This window comes from Aythya ferina (genome assembly GCF_964211825.1).
Source record: "Aythya ferina genome assembly, chromosome: 17".
NCBI lineage: Eukaryota > Metazoa > Chordata > Aves > Anseriformes > Anatidae > Aythya > Aythya ferina.
In genome coordinates this window covers 14,392,423-14,411,737 of record NC_140316.1, presented here as the reverse complement: position 1 = coordinate 14,411,737, position 19,315 = coordinate 14,392,423, and the positions used below count along the sequence as shown (strand labels likewise).

The window sequence follows — 19,315 nt, the reverse complement described above, 5'->3', positions numbered from 1 at the left end:
GAAGCTCGGGTGCTGCCGGCTCTGCCCCATCGTCACCTCCTCCACAACGTGTCCCCATGAAGGGGGCTGAGGAAAGAGCTGGATCCTCATCAAGATGTCCGCCTCGAGCTCCAGGCCACCCTCACCCCTCCCTGCTTTTCTCCGCAGCATCGCAGAGGGGAAAAGGCAGCCATTCGAAGGCCTAAATTATTAAGGGCTTTCCATACAACCAGCAAAGCCTCTTACACTAATTACCCTATTACTTGTCGGCCTCTTGCTTTTGGCTCCGCTGACCCCTCACACTTTCTTCAGCCCAGTTACCAAAGGGCTCCTTTCGGCTGTCCCTTATGGCCGGGGCCCTGCTGGTGCCTTCACCAACGTCGTCCCACCCCTACGACACCTCCTTGGGGTGGCCGGGACCACCGGAGGATGTCCTGTGATTGTGTGAGTGATGGGGGGACCCCAAACAGCCACCAGCAGGGCTGCATGGAGCGGGGTGGGCTGGTGGGGACCGCTTACAGCCCCCAGCCCCATCCAGCCTGGCCAGGGCACCCCCAGCTCCTCCGGGCAGCTCACACCATGGCCTCGCCGCCCCCTGAGGGATGAATTTCCCCCTTATCTCTAACCTAAGCCTTACCTCTTTTAGTTGAAAGCCTTTCTGCCTTGCCTACTGATACACCCCGTAACGAGGAGCCCCCCCAGGCCTTCTTCTCTTCCCCTTTCTCATCTCTTCCCCTTCCTTTCCCTGTTCCCTTCCCCTTCTCTTCCCCATCCCTATCCCTGTCTCTTCCTGTTCCCTTCCCCTTCTCCTCCCCATGCCTTCCCCATCTCTCCCCCTTCCCGTCCCCATCTCTTCCCCTTCACTTCCTCATCCCATCCCTTCCCCATCCCCGTCTCTTCCCCATCCCTTCCCTTTCCCTTCCCCTTCCCTTCCCCTCCCCATCTCTCCCCCTTCCCCTCCCCATCCTTTCCCCTTCCCTTCCCCATCCCATCCCTTTCCCTTCCCCATTTCTTCCCCTTCCCATCCCCACCCTTTCCCCTTCCCCTTCCCTTCCCCTTCCCCATCTCTTCCCCATCCCTTTTCCCATCCCTTCCCCTTTCCTTCCCCATCTCTTCCCCATCCCTTCCCCTTTCCTTCCCCATCTCTTCCCCATCCCTTCCCCTTCCCTTCCTTATTTCTTCCCTTCCCTTCCCCATCCCTTTCTCCTTCCCCATCCCCGAGTACCGCAGACCCCCTCCCCACTACCCCCTTCCCCCCTCCTCCACCCGCAGCACCCCCCACCGGCCTCCATTTACCATCACCCCTCCCCATCCCCATCCCCTCCCCTTCCCCTCCCTCCTTCCCCATCCCCTCCCCTCCCCTCCCGGCTCCTCCCCGCCTCGCAGCGGCCGCCGGGGCCGGGCCCGGAGCCGTGGCCGTGGCTGCGCAGCCGCTGGGGCCTGGCAGGACCCGGGCCCCGCCGCCTCCTCCTCCTCCTCCTCCTCCTCCTCCTCCTCCTCCTCCTCCTCCTCCTCCTTCGCCATGGCGCTGGTCACCCTGCAGCGCTCCCCCACCCCCAGCGCCGCTTCCTCGGCCAGCACCAGCGAGGTGAGCCGGGATGGGGCCGGGATGGGGCCGGGATGGGGGGCCGGGATGGGGCCGGGATGGGGCTCCGGGAACCGGGAGGGGGCGGCCCGGGGGCTGGGAGCCCCCCCCGGTGTGGGGCTGGGGGTGTGGAGGGGGCGCCTGTGTCCCAGCCCCGCTGCACCCCATAGCAGCTCCCAGCCCTGCTCTGCCCCATAGCAGCTCCTAAATCTGCTGTGCCCTATCCCCGCTGCACCCCATAGCAGCTCTTAACCCCATAGCAGCTCCTATCCCTGCTCTGCCCCATAGCAGCTCCCGTTCCCACTGTTCCCTATCCCTGCTGCACCCCATAGCAGCTCCCGTCCCTGCTGCACCCCATTCTTACTCTGCCCTATAGCAGCTCCCATCCCCACTGTGCCCCGTCCCTGCTCTGCCCCATAGCAGCTCCTATATCCGCTGTGCCCCATCCCCTCTGCACCCCATAGCAGCTCCCATCCCTGCTGTGCCCCATCCCTGCTCTGCCCCATAGCAGCTTCCACCCCTGCTGTGTCTCATCCCTGCTTCACCCCATAGCAGCTCCCATCCCTGTTTCACCCCATAGCAGCTCCCATCCCTGCTGTGCCCCATCACTGCTCTGCCCCATAGCAGCTCCCATTCCTGCCGTGCCTTGTCCCTGCTGCACCCCATAGCAGCTCCCATCCCCACTGTGCCCCATCCTTACTCTGCCCCATAGCAGCTCCCATCCCCACTGTGCCCCATCCTTACTCTGCCCCATGGCAGCTCCCATCCCCGCTATGCCCCATCCCTGCTGCACCCTATAGCAGCTCCCATCCCCGCTGTGCCCTATCCATGCTTCACCCCATAGCAGCTCCCATCCCTCTGCACCCCATCCCCACACCCCATTTTCACCACAGGCCTCGTCGTGCCCGCACCCTGCAGCTCCCCATCCATCCATCCCAGCTCTGCTGCGCTCCCCCATCACCCCGCTACCCCCACAACCCCCCTGCAGCCCCACTCACCCCTCTCCCTGCCCCATCCCTCGTAGCCACCATCGCTCCCCGCAGCCCCCACGTGCCTCCTGAACACACCCGCTGTGTTTTCACCCTCCCCACGCTTCCTCCTCGCCTTCCTAACCCGACTCTTGGGTGACCCCCAAAGACAGGCCTGGTGTTTCTCTCTGGATCCTCTCCCTGCTATTTCCTCGGTGCCCCGCCAGGTAAACGATCCTATTTGTGCCCCACCAGGTCGCCGTGACCCCCGGTAAGCCGTGGGGTTGAGGGCTGAGAGCCTGCGGGCTGCTCGGTGCTGTGCTGCCAGGCAGTGCCTCATCCTCAGCCCTTCCTCCCCATCCTCATCCCCATCCCTTCATCCCCATCCTCATCCTCAGCCCTTCCCGCAGCTGCAGACACCAGCGGGCTGCGACCCAGTTGCAGCCAGTGCCGTGAGACTGGGTTTAACTGGTGCAGGTGGGGCAGGAGCCCGAGCTGTCCCGTACCCACAGGAGGTGTTGTGTGGGGTGTGGGGGCTGCTGGAGCAGTTTTTGGAAGGGTGACCACGGGGTGGCATCGCCCCAGACGTGGTGGGACGCTGCTGCCCGTGGGCCTCTGTGTCTCCCGTGTGCTTCGGTGGCTTTCTCCAGGAGCCATCGGCCCCTGTCCTGTGCGAGTGCTCCCTCCTGGCAGAAAAACCCATCCAGCTTTCAAACACCCTCCTCAAAATTCAGCGTGGTTTGGTATCTAGCTGATTTCACAGCAAAGTGCCACCAAAAAGTGCCAGCTGTCTCTGATCGTACAAGGATTGGGGTACAGGCTCTCCGGGGTCGTTAGCCTACGTGAATAATTACCAGGATTACAATTTTTTTATTGGAAAGCGATGACCAAATGTTCCCGCTGAGTGTGAGCGAGCTGCTGCAGCCTCTCCTCTCTCACAGGCTGAAGGAATTTATAAAATGGATGCTGCTGCCTGCGAGGGGCTTGCTGCCGTGTTATTGTGGCAGGCCATAAATTCTTAGGGGTGTTTTATCTGCGGGGGGAGCGTGGATAATTCAGGTCGGCGAGCCCCGAGGGGTGCTGCCGGCCGGGCTGCCCAAACTGGGAGGGGAAACCTGGCGGCAGGGAGGGATGCTCAACCCCAAGGGGAGTGCTCGATGCTGCCTGTGGTGCCGAGCTCATCCCTCTGGGCCTTTCAGCAGCGAGGAGAGTCGGGACGATGAACCCGAGGCGGCGTCGGGGCTGGCCCAGCTGCGGAATCTCAGCTGGCCATGGTTGTGATTTCACGGCGGCGTTTGTTTAAAAAAAAATAAAAAAAAAAATAAAACCTTGGCTCTCCGGCCCGTTGCTGTGTGACTGGACCCAAACAAACAGGCCGGGGACCTGCCCCGGGTTGTGGGGGACCGCGGGCTGGGGGTTTGGGGTGCTGCGGGTGCTGCCCGGGCTGCGGCCGCGCGGTGTAAACAACCTAAAAATAGGGCCGGTATGATGGTATGTGTCCCTCCAGATCTCCGTCAGCTGCCGTGGTTTTAGATGGGATTTGTGTCTCTCTCTTCCCCCGGGTGGCTGGGTGTCTGACATCCAGGCCGTGTGGTTGCCTTTTGGGTTTTTTTTTTTTGGCTGGGCACCGCTGGTTCTGGCAGGTCGCAAACGGGGCCGCTCCTGCGAGCTGCGACCTCCCAAATTTTAATTTCAAGGGGCTGAGGAACAACCCAGCCCCTGCACACGCACACTGACTCAAAACTTTAAAACTTCAGTGTTTTGCGTGAGGCTGTTTGCTTATTTTTGAGTCCTGCAAGAACCACCTGGAAACAAGTAACCCTTCGTGCGGCCCTGTTTGATGTGGGCTTTCAGCAACGCTGCAGTAAATAACAAAATGTTCTCCGGGTGCTAACAGAGCACCACTCTCCCCCAGTCTGTGTCTCCGAGCTAACGAGGCTCTGGTGTCCAGCGAGCTGTAAGTTTCCCTGAAGGTTTTTCCCCTTTTCAGAGCAATCCTTGAGGTCCTGGGTGTCCCCAGTGTCAACCTGGCAACCTCTGAGGGATGCTCGTGGCCCTTCCTCCTCTCTCTGGTTATGCAGGGACAAAAGAGGAGAGTCGTCTTTGAGCTCTGGATGCAATTAGCCACAATTCTGGGTTTTTCTTTGTTAGGGAATTTACCCCAAAAGCTAGCGGGGAAGCTGAAGGAGGTGGCTGGGAAGCGAGGTTACGTGGAAGCGCTTCTCTTGGAAATCAAGCTCGGCTCTTGTAAGGAAAACGCAAAAATTTGAAGGGCCTGCCCCAGCTCAACCGGTGCCCGTGAGGGTCCCAGCTGGGCCCTCGTGGCTGCATCTGGAGGGCATTTGAGCTGTCCCCACACACCCCAAAGCAGTTCTGAAGTGCCAGCAGCTCGGGCCAGGCGCTGTTTGCACGTGTGTGTGTGCTCCCGGTGACGTCCAGGTCGATCTTCAAAGCGATCTGCGCGCCGGGACCAGCTGCAGGATTAGGCCCTAAGAGCCTTAGAAGCCCCGTGAGCCCCTCTGTCACCCGGCAGCGGGTGCTGCCCGCACGGATGGCCCGGGGACGGCCACCCCGAGCCCGTCCCTGCTGCGGTGGGTTTAAAAAGCACACCTTGGTTTGGTTTTCTTTTTTTTTTAACTCGTCCCATGGAAACTACCGGCGTGTAACTTGCTCTGTGTCCTTCTTGTCTCCCCGCAGCTGGAGGCTGGCAGCGATGAGGAGCGTAAATTAAACGTGAGGTAAGCAGAGCTCGTTGGCTCTAAGCATGTTTCCACTGCTGTTAATTGTCTCACATCTCAGCCCCGAGCCCACGCACGCCTGCCTGGGGGGATTGCGGGGCCGGCCCTGCAGGAGCTGAGCTCTGGGGACGGCCCTGCCCTTATCAGTTGAAGTTTGGGACCGGTGTTTAAGGCATAAAAACCTAATGGGGCCGAGTAGCCATGTGGGTTGGCCACTCCAAATCCAGCTGCTGCGGACGGTGCTCAACCTCTAACCTGTGAACCACAATTTGGGAGATAAAGTGTAAAAAAAGAAAATAAAAGATAACACAGCAGAGCTTCAGCAGGCTTGTTCCCTTCTCGTAGCTACTTCCTACTCCAATTTTCCTGCTCCAGATAAGAGCGAAGCCACTACTGCTGCTGCACGGGATGGATGTCGGGTGTTTTTGGGGTGCTGACCGGGGTGATCACGGGGCGTGGACACAATGAGGCTGGGCTTAAAATCCGACGCTTTTCTCCTGGCCACTGAGAAGTGCTGCTACATGGATGTAAGGTACTGAGGTCCTGGTAGCCCCTCGAGGATTCCTTTCCATGCACGATTTTCCAGATAAGAATCTGGTAATTAATTGCCGGATACGCCTAGGGAATAGGGTGGCTTCTGTGCTGACCCTTTGCTGTCCTCAGGGGGGGAAAACGCTGCCGAGGACTGCAGGAAACTTGTGGCATGGATGCAGACCCAGCTTAAATGGTAAATGCAGCTCCTCTGCGTGGGGGCTGGATGGATCCCACCTCCCCTCCGTGCTGAGCTGCTCCGGGCTGGATCCCGGAGACTTTACCCGGTGCCCATGGGGTGGCAGGATTGCTCAACTTCACCCTGCTGCTCCTGCAGCAGCTCAGGGTTCAGGTTGTCTCCTCCGAAATAAACCCAGGAGCAGGCTGAGATGGTATTTGTGAATTTTTAGACCTTAGGCTAGGCTTGCTGGAGGCTTAGGTGACATCTGTGCTTTGTCACACGTGCCCTGGGTGCAGGGGTCCGCGGTCCAGGGCCTGGCTTTGTAGCCTCAGAGGTGTCCCGATGGTTATAGAGAAAGGAAGGGGTGTTGGAAACCAGAGCCCAGCTTGCTGCCAGCTCAAACTGCACGTCGTTGGTACGGGCTGAATGTGCTACTACACACTTATGGCATACCTCCTCCATCCGCTTGCTGAACGGATTATTTTCATTCACTCCAAAAAATTCCAGGATTTTCATTCTGGACTGCAGAGTTGGATCTGGTTACGTGAGCTATTGATTTTTTTTCTCTCTAAAGCACTGGGACACAAACCATTTCTTCCAAGTTTTAGAACTGGCTGCACATTTTACTCCTCTTTGGTCTGTTTCCTTATGGTTTCTGTCATGCTAAAATGCCAAATTTTCGTGGTTTCCACGTGGAGGGAGCTGCCTGGAGCACCGGTGTGCTGCCGGGGGGTGCAGGACAGACCAGGGTCTCCCCCTCCTTCCCAGTGCCATCCTCTGCGTCTTGCCAAGTCACTTTGTGTCCCCGAGCCCCTTTCTGCTCCAGTTCCCATCTGCTGCCTACAGCTGACATTATTTCCTCCTGCTCTGAAACGCTCAGAGTCAGTGTTGGATCTGTGTAGTTTTTTTCGGTGTTAAAACTTTTTGGTGGTAAGAGTCAAGGGTTTTCAGCTGCTGCTTTCAAAATGGGGTGGAAGGGTGGGTGGCCCTGTGTCCCCCTGCTTCCCACCTGGCTCAGCAGGTGGAAAAGTGGTGCTGTGTGACTGCCTGCGCTGCACCAAGGTCCTGCACAAAACTGCACAAAAATGCTTCCTCCTACCTCGGCCTTTAACATTTTTTTAGGGATTTCTGTTTGTGTTTCGCTGGTGGCAGCACTGAGCGAACGGCCGGTGGCCGTGTTTTGGTTCTGGGGAGGTCCTTGGGGCTGGGGCAGCCTTCTTCAGGGTTTATTTGTGTGGAGAATTTGTTTTGGCCTCGACGGGTCCTGCTCCCTGCTGCGTTCCTTGCCTCACCGCTCCGTGGTGGGAGATGGCAGAAGCTGCTGACTTGATGGAGCCTTCAAAACAGGACGCTGAATCACATCCTGGCGAGGCTGCAGCATCCTGCCTTAGCGTGCTCCACACAATGGGGAGGCAAAATCACAGCCCGGTGACCCTCGGCTGCTTGCTGGCCGGTCGGTGCGGCCGTGGAAGCCGCTGGAGATAAAATTAGGCCTTCGCTTCGTGCGCTGGGCTGTGCGGGGCCGTTCAAAGAGCGGGGAGCTGAGGAAGCGTGCACTGATTTGACACTTAGCGAAGGCCTGGCCTTTCCAGGAAACTCTTGCTGACTTGAAGTTGAGCAACGCGATGAGCTGACTTGGCTGGAGGTGGGGTAACAGCAGCCGGCCTGCCAGCTTGCAGATGTGGTGATCAGACCCTTTAGGAATTGTACATAAAGCTTTTTCCTTTTTTTTTTTTATTTTTTTTTTCCTAAAGCCTCAGCAGTTCGAGGCGAAAAAATACCACTGGCCCTGTTATCAAAGGTACTGGCTTTGTGCTGAATGATTTTATTAATTTTTTTTCCTGGAAAAGGCCAGCGTGGTTGCTGTTTATTTAGGCGTTAAAGAGCAGGGTCAGAAAAATATTTTGGTTCCAAATGCCTCTTGATTTTTAAATACCTTCATCTTTGATAATGGGTTGCCAAGATCTGTGAGTCAAGGATTTCTCATGCAAATCCAAGCTGTGGCCAGCCTGACAAGTGCTCCTAAGATGTTTTTTTGGAGGATGTGAAGTGCACAGGGCACCAGCCTGTCCCAGCCACCGGTACGTGAGCGTATAAACCTTGCAAGCTTCCCCCGCCACATTAAGAGGGCAGACAGAAGGTTTGGGGGGCTCCAGGTGGCACAGCTGAGCCTCCCGTGCACCTTTTTTGTTTGTTTGGCAGAAACTGCCAGTCCCTGAGTTACAAACCTGCCAAAACCACACCAGCTCACCTGTGTTTCTCAAGGAAATCCACGCTGCAAGAATCAGAAATGAAGGCTGCAGGGGGATGCACGGTGATGTGCTGCTGGCAGCCGGGCAGAAAACCTCTGGAGCTGAGCATCGGGTGGCCAAGGCATCCAGAAAAGCAGGGAACGGCACAAAATCTCCCTTCAGGTTTTCTGTAAAGCTGCCAGGTTGCTTGTTTGCCTGTCTGCCATCACTTCCAACACTCCCATCCCCACGCAGCCCGCTGCCTGGGGGGCTGCTCGCAGTGCCTGCGTGTGGGCATCTGCAGAGCTTTTGGGGCTGTGGCTGGCTGCTTCTCCGTGCAACGATTTTAAAAGGTGGCCAGGTTTGGAGGGAAGGGATAAAAAACAAATGCTCCTAAGGTTTTACCAGGCCTTTTCCTTCTGCAGCTAGCTAACTCCCTGGCCAGCAACCTCCTTGCTTTTTGGGGTGCTCCTTGTCCTCCAGGGGTGCTCCTCCTCGTGGGATACTGGTTGCACACACTCGGGGGAGCTGGGGAGGCTGGCTGCCTCTAGCTAAACACTAGAGGGGGTGTCTGGATCGAGCTAGCACTTCTTGACCTGCTTTTACCCCGTGTGATCCGCTGAGATTTATTTTATTTTATTTTTACGCATTACCAATGTGTCAAGTACTCCCTGGTCTCCGCTGCCTTTTTTGGAGTCATTCTGAAACCCGGCGGCTAAGCTATTTTTTGGGTTGCTGTGCCGCTGTTGTCTGTAGAGTTTTCAGCCCTGCTTCCCATCCTGTTGCCTGAGTCCTGGCTGACCTCTGCTCGCTGCGTTTGGAAGCTGCATTCTTCATCCCCAAATCTGTTATTCACCTTCCTTTTCTTTTCCAGCGGTGCCGTTGGAGAGCTTCCACTTGTTTCTCTCGCCCGTCTCCGGGCGACGCTGCTGAGTGGGTAAAGTAGGGTGACTTAATAAAATAGTTTAAAGGATTAAAACAATGAGCTGACAGGAGGAATGCAGGAGGATCGGTGGATGTGCCGACAGCTCGGCTGGGGATGAGGACAGATGGGGGCAGGATCTGCTCCTCCCTGAGGAGCTGGAGGCTCTGCCTCGGATGCATCAGCCACAGCAGCTGGGATATTTGGGTGCTCCTCTTGCACCTCCCTGCACCGTTTGCTGTCTCTCCTGGCATCGCATGGGGGCAATCACAGCCACCCAAGGGTCCCAGCAAAAAGCCTTTTCCCAGGAGTGAAAGAAAGGTTTCTTTATTGCTGCTGGCCAGGCAGGCTGAGGTTCGTAGAGGATCTGGCCGTGGCTATCGCAGAAATGACATCATGTTTCAGTGGGAATCTCAGAAATGCTCGCTGCAATCTGAAGCGTTAGCTCCAAGTCCATCGCATAGCTGCATGATGCTGTGATCAGCCTCGTGCCTTTTTGAACTCTGCGATTAATGGGATGAGCAAAAAGGGTTTATTTTGTTTCCTTGTGAAACAATCTCTTATTTTATTTGGCCTTTCACCATCAAGTACTAGGGATTCCTAGAATTTTCTCTTTCCTGGCCGTTTGGGAGTTGTTCTGCTCATTTTGCGCAACTCTCTGCTGGAACGGGGAGCGAGCCTGCTAATTTGTTTGCTTCCCTCTTCCTGCCCTTTCTCTTGGACAGGGCTCCACCAATTTATCCGGGTCACGCTCTGCACCGCAGCCACTTGATGTGCCGTGATGGAGCCAGGGTGGGGACGAAGCCGGGGTGTCCGTGGCCCTTTCTGCACCCTACAGAGTGCCACGGCCACCGTCTGTCCCCCTTGCATCTGCATGGGGCCGGGGTGAAGTCAGCTGAAGTGCCCTGCATGCACAGGGTGGGCAGCAGCGGCTGGAGGCACATCATTAGCAGTCTATTTATGCTAGGAAATTAGCTTTTGTGGCCTTCATGATTGATTTCATTTTTCTTTTTCCTCTTTGTGCCGGAGGAGAGTTTGTATCTGGCGCTGTGAATGGCCTGCAGTGTCTCAAACCCTTCTCAGCATTCTTGCGCTGTGAATGTGGCCCACGCCTTGCAGCCAAACAATACATGCTCAGACTCTCCTTTTTGTTGCTGCAGCGCTAGAAACATGAGGGGGAACCCGCTGGGTCTTCCTGCCAGCACCGCTGTCCCCGAGATGGATGGGGAGATGCTTGTCCCAGCTATGGGGGCTGCTGCCCTGGTCCCCCTGGTGACCTGTTGGTGCCCCAGCTGCTGTCAGTGACAGAGAGATGGTCCCCGTGTGTCTGAAGGAGCTTTGGACCTTGCCATGGTTCACAGTTTATGATTTGGGTTTCTTCTCAGAGTGACTTGTCTTCAGCTCGGGAAGGCCGAAAGCGGGGACTCCATGACCCATCCAAGCCACACACTGACGTAGCCACATGTGTGGAAGGAGCTTTCCTGCCCCACATTTTTTTGTAGTAAAATAGTATTTCAGAAGGCAAACATTTCCAAAAGTTCCCTTGAAGGCAGCTGCCTCAACTCAAGGAGTTTTGGGGAGATCTCGGCAGAGGTTGAGCACCACAAGGTGACAATGCTGGCAGTGCTCCCCGGTGTCCGGAGGTGTGCTGGGCACCTCCAGCTCACACCACAGGGCTGTTTGTGAACACGTCACAAAACCTCCTCACATCTACAGTAGTTCCTTGTTTTAATTCTGTGTTTGGTGTGCCCAGGCTGGGTCTTTCCCTGCCCTGCTGTACGGGGAGCACTCTGCTTGGCCTGGGCCTTGTGGAGCGGTCATGGCGGTGCCATCGGCCGTGCTGGTAACAGTGACTCTGTGGTGTTTTGTCTCATCTCATGGTGGCCCTGGGCTCTCTGTGACTGCCATGTGACACAGAGCAAAGGCCGTTTGGAAAGACACGAAGTACTTCTATTAAAAGCGTGAGAAAGGACCTGCTGCTGCCTCAGAAGGCTCCCATTCTGTTTCTCAGGTTTTACAGTAGCGCCTCAGCAAGCAGCTTTTGAAGTGAATTTTTCCCCAGCACTGTTTGGTGTCGCTCAGACCCCTTCCGAAGGCCCCTTTTGGTCAGGAAGCGCTATCTGGCTGCTATCTGTCACGCCAAAGCCAGCAGCCAGCGTGCTCCGGGTGTCGTCCTGCCTTGGGAAGCAGGGGTGTGTGTGCCGCCCCTTCGTCTTCCTGCTCTGTGTCGCCACAAATCTTCCCTTCCCTCTGATGTGTGGGTCTCAGTTCAGTTCATCTCGCTGTTTTGGGATGGCTCTGTGTTGCCCTCAGTGTTTGTGGCCTGTCCTAACGCCTGTGCTTTGAGAGCAGCCTGGGGCCGGGCCCAATTCTGTGCTCAGGGCCTTCGGGGCTGCTTCGTGTCCCTGCACGACTGCTTGGAGCCGCTGGGCTTTCTCCAAATTGAGCAGAAAATGTCAGTGAGGGGAATTAGTTCTCCTCCCCCTTACCCAAAAAGCTGTGGCAAAGGGAAGTGTTCTTAATTTGGCGGCGTTTGGGAGACCTGCCGTGTGTATAACACGTAGGAGCCACGTGAGGAGCACAACTGCTACTACCCGTTGTGCTGATGGATGCCCAAAGTAATTGTGCTGGGGCAGGACGGTGTTCCTGCCCTAACGCTGCTGCTCCGAGCCTGCTGTTAGAGGAGCCCAGAGGCAATCTCTGTCCCCAGAGAGCTCCCGCTCAGCCCTGATGGATGACCTCCTCTGCCCCCACACCGCATGCACGTTTTGTTCCATTAATGAGGGGGAAATTAAGGAGCTTAATTTGACAAAGATTTAGTGGCAGGAGAGCGTGGCGTGGCCCTGTGCACAGGCAAGGCTCCGTTACAGAGCTTGGCTGCAACAGAGCACGGCACCCAAACTGTGCAGGCTCAGCACAGGTCAACGGAGAGGGACTGCTGGAGATGGAAGGTTAAACAGAAGCAGAGAGAGCTTCCCGTGTGAGCAGGTCCTGTGAAAGGGCATCTGGAGTAGTGTCAGAGGGGGTGATTGAGCTTACAGCTAGCATCCAGCTAGAGGAGCTGAAGCAAGCCCAAGGTAGGTGCCTCGCTCCCCTGGTGGGGCACAAGGAGATCCCAGCAGTGATTGTGATCAGCAGCAAACACGAAGGTAATGAGTTCATTACAGCTCCAGGAATAGGAAGAGTCGCTGCAGGTGTGGGGATGGGATGAGCTGCTCAGGCTTCACGCACACAGGGCAGTTTGGGGAGCAGCAGGGTGCCTGGGCAGCACGCTGTTCCTGTGTTCTGCCTTTCTGAGTTAAATATTTTAATTCTCAGAGTAGTAAGAGGCTGCTGAATCAGCCCTAGGCTTGGCCGAGTCTTCCCGCTGAAAGTGGTGTTCTGTGTACTAACATCTGTGTACGGATGTTTATTTTGGGATGAAATGAGTTAAGTAGCTATAAGATACACCAGCAGAGTGCTTTCTCGTATCCTGCAATGCCTGATGATGGTTACGTATTATGTGAGATTCCCCACTGAAGCAGGGAACTCAAATACCCGAGGCATACAAGTTTTATTCCTGGGACATACCACAGCCTTAAGCCACAACAGCAAAGCAAGCTGCTTAGGGAAAATCGTTCTGTAACTGGCAACTGGCTTCCAGCTCGGTCTGTCCGTCCGGTAACTCGAGCAGCTCTGCCTCTTGTTCCGAATCCCAGAGTTTTTTTACCAGACTGCTTGTTTGCTTTTGCAGGCCCAGGGAGCGGCATTTTGAAACGATTAAAAGGCACTGCCTATTGTGTTCTTAAGCAACTTGAAATGTGACTGATGTGTGTTGCAGCCACGTTCTTCTGGAGTTTTCCCAAAGGGGAAGAAATATTTCCTTTCAGAGCCGAGCAGCGCAGAGCCAGCGGATGGGGCGAGGGACAGTGAAGTCAGGAGGTGCTGGACCGTGTCTTGGCAGTGCTGTGGCCTCTCCCTGCCCAGCTCCAGGTGCAGAAGGGCTTCTGCTTCATGGACAGCAAAGAAATGTAGCTGTCAGTACCCTCCTGCTCACACAGGTCTCTCCCAGGTGCCTGTAAGAGTAAGATTTTACCCCCCTTAGGGGCTGGTGTGGTCCCGCTGAGATAGCACCATGTCCCAGGCCACGACGAAACCCCTGGGCTTGGCATTTATTTGAGAGCTGAGAGGGGCTCCTGGGCTGCTGCACTGCTTGGGATTCCTGGAAGGGCATCCAGGGAATTGGTGGTTTTTGTCGTGCGTGCCAGTGGGGCAGGGTAAAGGTGGAACAGAGAGCTGCTTCATCCTCCCACAGGGCTGGTGGTGCTTGGGGAGCGCCAGCGTGTCATCGTGGTTTGTGCCTGCAGAAGGAACTAGTCAGGGGTCTGTAACAAACAAGTCTTCAGTGAATTCAGTGATAGCCAGCCACCAACAGATAAATACCGAGCCACCTCAAAGGGTTTCTTGTTGGGTAGGAGCTCGGTACCGTGCGAGTCACCGCGACACGGCGCACCGAGATGCACCCTAAGTGAAGAAGTATTTTAACTTGGCAGCTAATTCCTTTGTCACATATACATTACGGCGCTGCCACGCTGGGTTTTAATTGTAAACCACACTCAGGCAGCAGTCAATACGATGCTTTTCATCCCGTCCAAGTGAACGTGGACCTTCCAGAGGCCAGGCTGTTGCGCTGTGCATTTGCTGCGCCCTGCGTCGCGCTCAGAGCGTGCGGGAGGAAACAAACAAACAACACCAGGCTGGAGGAGGGAAGTGATTAGACGAGCTTCAGCTGTTTTTTTCCCCCTCCTGAATGGCCTTCTTTCATCAGGATATGTTAGGACAAGTGCTTTTTCAAGCCAGGATATCAGTGGAAGACACAGTGTTCCGTAAAAGTCATCCAGTTCCTGGGTAGCATCCACAGAGGCGATTTCTCTGCTCCGCACAGAATGCACGACCAACCTTTTCTTTCCTTTTTCTGATTTTTATGGGCTTAGAAGCGAAAGGATGTGAGCTTTACGGCTAGTTATGAATCTTTTCGAATTTACTGACTTCTGTCTGACTCTTGGGCCGGCACAATGCTTCTGCTGTTCAAAGAAAACCAGTCCAAATTAGTATGTATAAACCACTCCTTTTTATGCTGCTAACAAACGCTGCTTGCTTGGGCATTTATCACTGCTGCTGGGGGTCAAATGCGGGGGGTGTTCTCTAATGGTAGTATTTTTTCTGTTCTTTGGGAGATTTAAAAAAAAATATATATGGAGTTTAGATGTTTACTGGGACGGCAGGATTTAAAAGAGTTTTTGTTTTTAAACTGGGTTGGAGTATCGTGTCTTGCCTTTTTCTCACTTTTATTGTGCTAGCTGTCTTTTAGAGCAGTTGTATGAAGCGACTGAGGGTGGTAAAGTGTTCCTGGAGCGGAGATAAGGGACAGTGTTGGGTAACGAAACCCCAGCCTTGGCAGCGAGGCACTGGGGTGTGCTGCCTCTCCCTACAGCCCCATGCTGGTCCCCTCCAAAACCGAGCAAATCAGGGAAAATCAGCGAGTGCAGGTGAGGCTGGGGAAGTCCGAGCAGTCTGACCTAAGGAAAGCTGCATTTTTTTTAAGGTTTATGTGTGTTTTAGGAGACAACATTTAAATTAGAAAAGAAATCTTGTTCTCAGTTGTTTCTTTAGCTTTGCTTTCCAGTTCCTTTCCATACAGATGCATACATGGGGGCAAAAAGAATCGCCGTGTGGATTGTCTTTTCCCTGCTTTTTCTGCTCCTGCAGCACAGCTTTCTCACTTGCCTGCAACTGGGAATAATCTGCTTTGCTGTAGAAGATTTCCTGCCTGCAATGAAGGCGAATGTCAGGCCAGATGAACTGCTGGAGCAGGCGTTACCGCTGCCTTGGGGAAGGAGCCCTGTCTCGTCCGCGTTTCGTCCTGCTGCAGCAGTCTCCGTCAGTATTCCCCGGGGATCAAAGAACAGCCTTGGGGATATTTTTTTTCCATTTTTCCCAGCAAAGTATTTCCTAAAATGCTCGAGACAGAAATGCTGTGAATGATTTCCTTGTGCGTTATCTTGACCGCTCCTTTCCTCTTGCTGAAAAACCAGCTGAGTATGCGTGAGGCTGCTATCTGGCTGAATATCCTATACATTGTGGTGGTGTCACTGCTGGTATGTAACTCCCGGCCTCTTATTAACGCTTTCCTGGTAGATCTGAGGGCAGAAGGAAACAAGACTCTTCCTGGCTCACTTGTGGAGCGAACCAATACTTGTCTGCAGCAGCTCTTGCCGTTGGTGCGTGCCGGGGTTTGGGATCGCGAGCAGGCTGCAGGGCTGGCGGTGGGGCACAGCTTGCTGGTGAGTGCCAGGATGCTGCGGGAGTGTAAATGGAGAAAAGCTGGCTTTAATTAGTGCCATTGTCCTGCTGGCACTTTACTGATCTGATATACGGCTTAGGGAGCCTGGAACTTGGGCGAAAATTTTAGGTTGCTTTTTAAGATGGACGGAAATCTCAAATTTAAACCTGATTCGGTGGAAAAATCTGAGAACCTTGGCTCTGTTCTCAGAGGAGAGAAGAGCTGAACTTTCAGCAGAAGCTGAAAAGGCATGAAATTGGTGTCTGTCTCCCAAAAACACTGGAGTAGATCGGAGCATTTGTGCTCACTTCTAGAGGCGAAGCCCCCAGATAATCACAGAACAGACGAGTGCTGGGAGCAGAACCTCCTGGGGGATCACTTTCTGTAGCATAACTAACTCCCAGGCAGCACAGGCTCGTAATGGGGCATTTATATTTAGTTGATAGCAGGCAGTAATTAACGGCCATCTATGTTTGGAAGTGCAGGACAGCAGAAAATTCGGCTTTGTAACCAGGAATGCTTCTTGTGCTGGTCGCTGCCTGATGTTTTGAGTGGGGTAGGAAATGCCGGGTAAGCAGTTACTGTGGCAACTAAAAGGTAGCTTGGTCGATGTTGATTTTCAGCCTTGTGGGAAATGCTAACTTTACCACTGATGTCCAAGCCTGTTTCTAAAACGCTCGGAGGGCATTACGGCACCGTGTAATTAGGCTTGTGCTGGGTCTTACTGTAACTGCTGGTTTCGTTCAGCCTTCTCGTTAGCTGTGTTCCCTGCGTTGCTGTTGACTCTGGAAATGCAGTTTGTATGTGCACACATTGTGACCTCCCTTCTTATCAGCAGCATTTCTCCAGCTGGTTGTATCTAGGCAGAGCAAAGCCTTTGCTATTGTGTCGCTTGCTTTTTCCTCCTGAAATTTCAGTGCAGTTCTTTCTCTTGAGCTGCACAGGTTTCATCTGAAGGAGCTGAAATTAGCAGGCACTGGTTGACTCGGAACCTGATCTGAAGTCATTTCACAGGTCTAAGCCTGTAAAAGGCCTTTCCCGCTCCTGTTTTTAAGTTGCAGAATTTGATTATCAAGTGATAAAAGTCATTTCCAGTCCCTGACGGCTCAGGCAAGTACCTCCTGCGATGGCCAAGTAATAAAATGGTGGTGGAAAATGACACAACGCTTCATGAATAATCCTGGAGCCATGCCTCGCAAGTGGCAGGCTCAGCCTTTGGGAACGGCTTCTCCTGGCAAAATCCTACAGTGTTTTAACAAGGAGAAGCCCTTCCTTCCCCAGGCGTACAGCCTGGAGCCCACACTTTGCTGGTCCTTCCTTTCCTTTGACTTCCTCTGTCGTTTGTTTTCCAGCCTGAGCGAGAGCTTTTTCATGGTGAAAGGAGCGGCCCTTTTCTTGCAACAAGGAAACAGCTCCCAGGGCCAGCGAAGCCTCCAGCATCCTCACAAGCATGCAGGTAGTGGATGAACTCACCGACCGAATTTCTGCTCCCTCTCGCTCCCCTGCTCATCTCGTCCACGCTGACAGCCTAATAGCAGGCGTGGGAGGGTGGATGACTCCTCCGGCTGTCACCAGGGGCCCTGCACAACCTGCTGAGGAATACCAGGGTTTTCAGCCCACTTGATTCGAATGGGAACATACGATTATCTTGTCTTTGTTTCAACTTTTGTCACTGTTTCGGAAGGGTAACTGGAGTAGAAATGCATTCTCTGCAGACGTGATGGCGTTCTGTAGCCAGGGAAGCCTTCTGAGCCAGGGTCTGTGCTGAGTGTGTTTCCCTGTCTTCTGCAGCCTCAGACAAAGAAATGTCACTTGCTTCTGCTTGGGTGGGTTGATCCTTGCCTTCCCCTTTGGCCCGTGGGGAGGCAAATGCAGGGGGCTGTCACGGGGCTCTAGCACCTCTTCTGGGGTTACTGGGGGCCAAATTCAGCGTGGCAGTGATGTTTCTGAGAGCCCTCCCAGCCTCTAGTAATCTGAAGCTTGGGATTCCATATGACAGATTACAGGATGTATTTATTCATATATTTATTAAACTACCTGTTGCTGGTTTTGTTCAATGCTGCTTTTTAAAGTGAAGCACATTTTAAGTAGGATTTAGGTGTCTGTTCAGAGACTCGTTTGGTAGCTCCTTACATCCCCTTTTCTGGTCCCAGAAAATCCCCCTTTCAGTTAACTGATCTCAATGTGGCCTGTAAGCATTTATGATGGCTTGAGAACAGCCTGTCCTTCCTTCACACCCCCTCCAGTGTCCCAAAAAGGTGGGAAGAAAGTTGCATGGTGAACGTACACAAAGATCAGGAAGCAGATAAGGGGGCTGAGAAAGGTGGATTCTGCTCGCCCTGTATTTTTATGCCTCCTGCTGTTGATGGGTTTGGAATAAGTGATTACTCAGAAAGAAGAAATAAAATCATCGGGGCATTTTGAGTGCAGGAGCATGTGGGAAAGGCACAGTGTGGTACTGTGTGTCTGCTGCTTAGTAAACACTCCAAGCACAAAGAGGCTGTTTGAATGCCAAGCTTGGCTTCGGGTGCCTTTGATTGTCAGCAATTTCATATAGCCAGCAAACATCCTACGGACGGCATTTTATCTTGTATGGAAAGTTCTGAGTGCCTTACCGAGTTATTAGATGGGAACTTGTTTTGTTTTCTTGTAGATCCTTTGTTCCCTTTGCTTGCTTTCACCAAACAGAAATGTACCCACCACTTCAGAGCCTGAGTGACTTGTGGCATGAACAGTCCTTTATTTGAGGCAGAAGGGATCACCCCAATCGGGCCCCTCCTGCGGCCCTTCCCCAGAAGTTTCCCCTGTTCAGATATGCCCTCCATAAGGCTTTGTCTCCTTTGTTCCTTTTTTAATCAGAATTGTTCCTCCTGCCTCTTGCTCCCCTGTCCTCAGGGCACGTAACTTTGTCTTCTGTATGATGCTGTAAAGGGAAGAATGTCATCATTTATGCCCCTTGCAGGTGGTCTTGGTGGATTTGGTAGCCCCCAAATACCACACAGCCAGGGAACACTCTTCCAAGCAGCTCACTTCTGTTAGAATTCTCTGAGACAGCAAAGTTAATTGGCCTGCCTTAAATGTTTTTTGTTTGTTTGTTTTCACTTAAATGTCCAATTTCATTAAAAGCCCAGACTATGCCTATTCTTAGCACAACAAGTCAGAGACCCGTGATGATTTCCCTGCTCTCTCTGCAGGTGATTTGCCCCAGCACCTCCAGGTGATGATCAACCTCCTTCGCTGTGAGGATAGGATCAAACTGGTAAGAACAGATGCATTTTTCTGCCCTTCCACTGGGAACAGACCTCTATGGGGTCACAAAAAGCATTGGCAAATCATATATTAATTATCCCCTCTAGCATGGCTAACATCTAACATGTTTCAGGAGACCTCTGAGCTTGTCTCTGTTTCTCGTTCAGTGCCTTCACCATCTTTTGGGCACAATTACACCTAAAAAATATTGGTCAGCAAAGGAAGTAATAATTATCCAAAAGCTGTTTTGTGCAGAGCTTGATTATTTTTTTTTCTAGGCTGTCCGTTTGGAAAGCGTGTGGACAGACAGGGTCCGGTACATGGTGGTTGTGTACAGCAACGGGCGGCAGGACACAGAAGAGAACATTTTGCTGGGCGTGGATTTCTCCAGCAAGGAGAGGTATGTCTAAGGCAAGGCTCAACTTGGAAATCGGGAAGGCTGGGTTCTGGGGAAAGCTTGTCAACAACAAAATGTCCTGAGCAGTTAATTTTCAAGTATCTGCATACTCTATCAAGAAAAGAGAGACGATTGTTATTTTTTCTGACGATCCTGAGGGTGAGAGGGTACTCTTTGTTCCAGAAAGCTTTGTCTCCTCAGAACCTCTAGGC

General features: G+C 53.6%; 1 protein-coding gene across 2 annotated transcripts in view; it reads left to right on the top strand.

Annotated features, from left to right (window-relative positions):
* The first annotated feature begins 1,424 nt into the window (after positions 1-1,424).
* SSH1 (slingshot protein phosphatase 1) overlaps positions 1,425-19,315 on the top strand; it is a 34,169-nt gene continuing 16,278 nt past the window's right edge. Inside the window, exons 1-5 of one of the 2 annotated variants that reach the window (XM_084538802.1) lie at positions 1,425-1,567; positions 5,230-5,270; positions 16,810-16,913; positions 18,652-18,716; positions 18,985-19,106. In XM_084538802.1, coding sequence (XP_084394928.1) covers positions 1,502-1,567; positions 5,230-5,270; positions 16,810-16,913; positions 18,652-18,716; positions 18,985-19,106 — 398 coding nt within the window. In that variant the 5' untranslated portion in view covers positions 1,425-1,501. Of the gene's footprint in view, positions 1,568-5,229; positions 5,271-14,075; positions 14,226-16,809; positions 16,914-18,651; positions 18,717-18,984; positions 19,107-19,315 lie in introns of those variants that run through there. The other variant, XM_084538803.1, reaches the window with a different exon arrangement.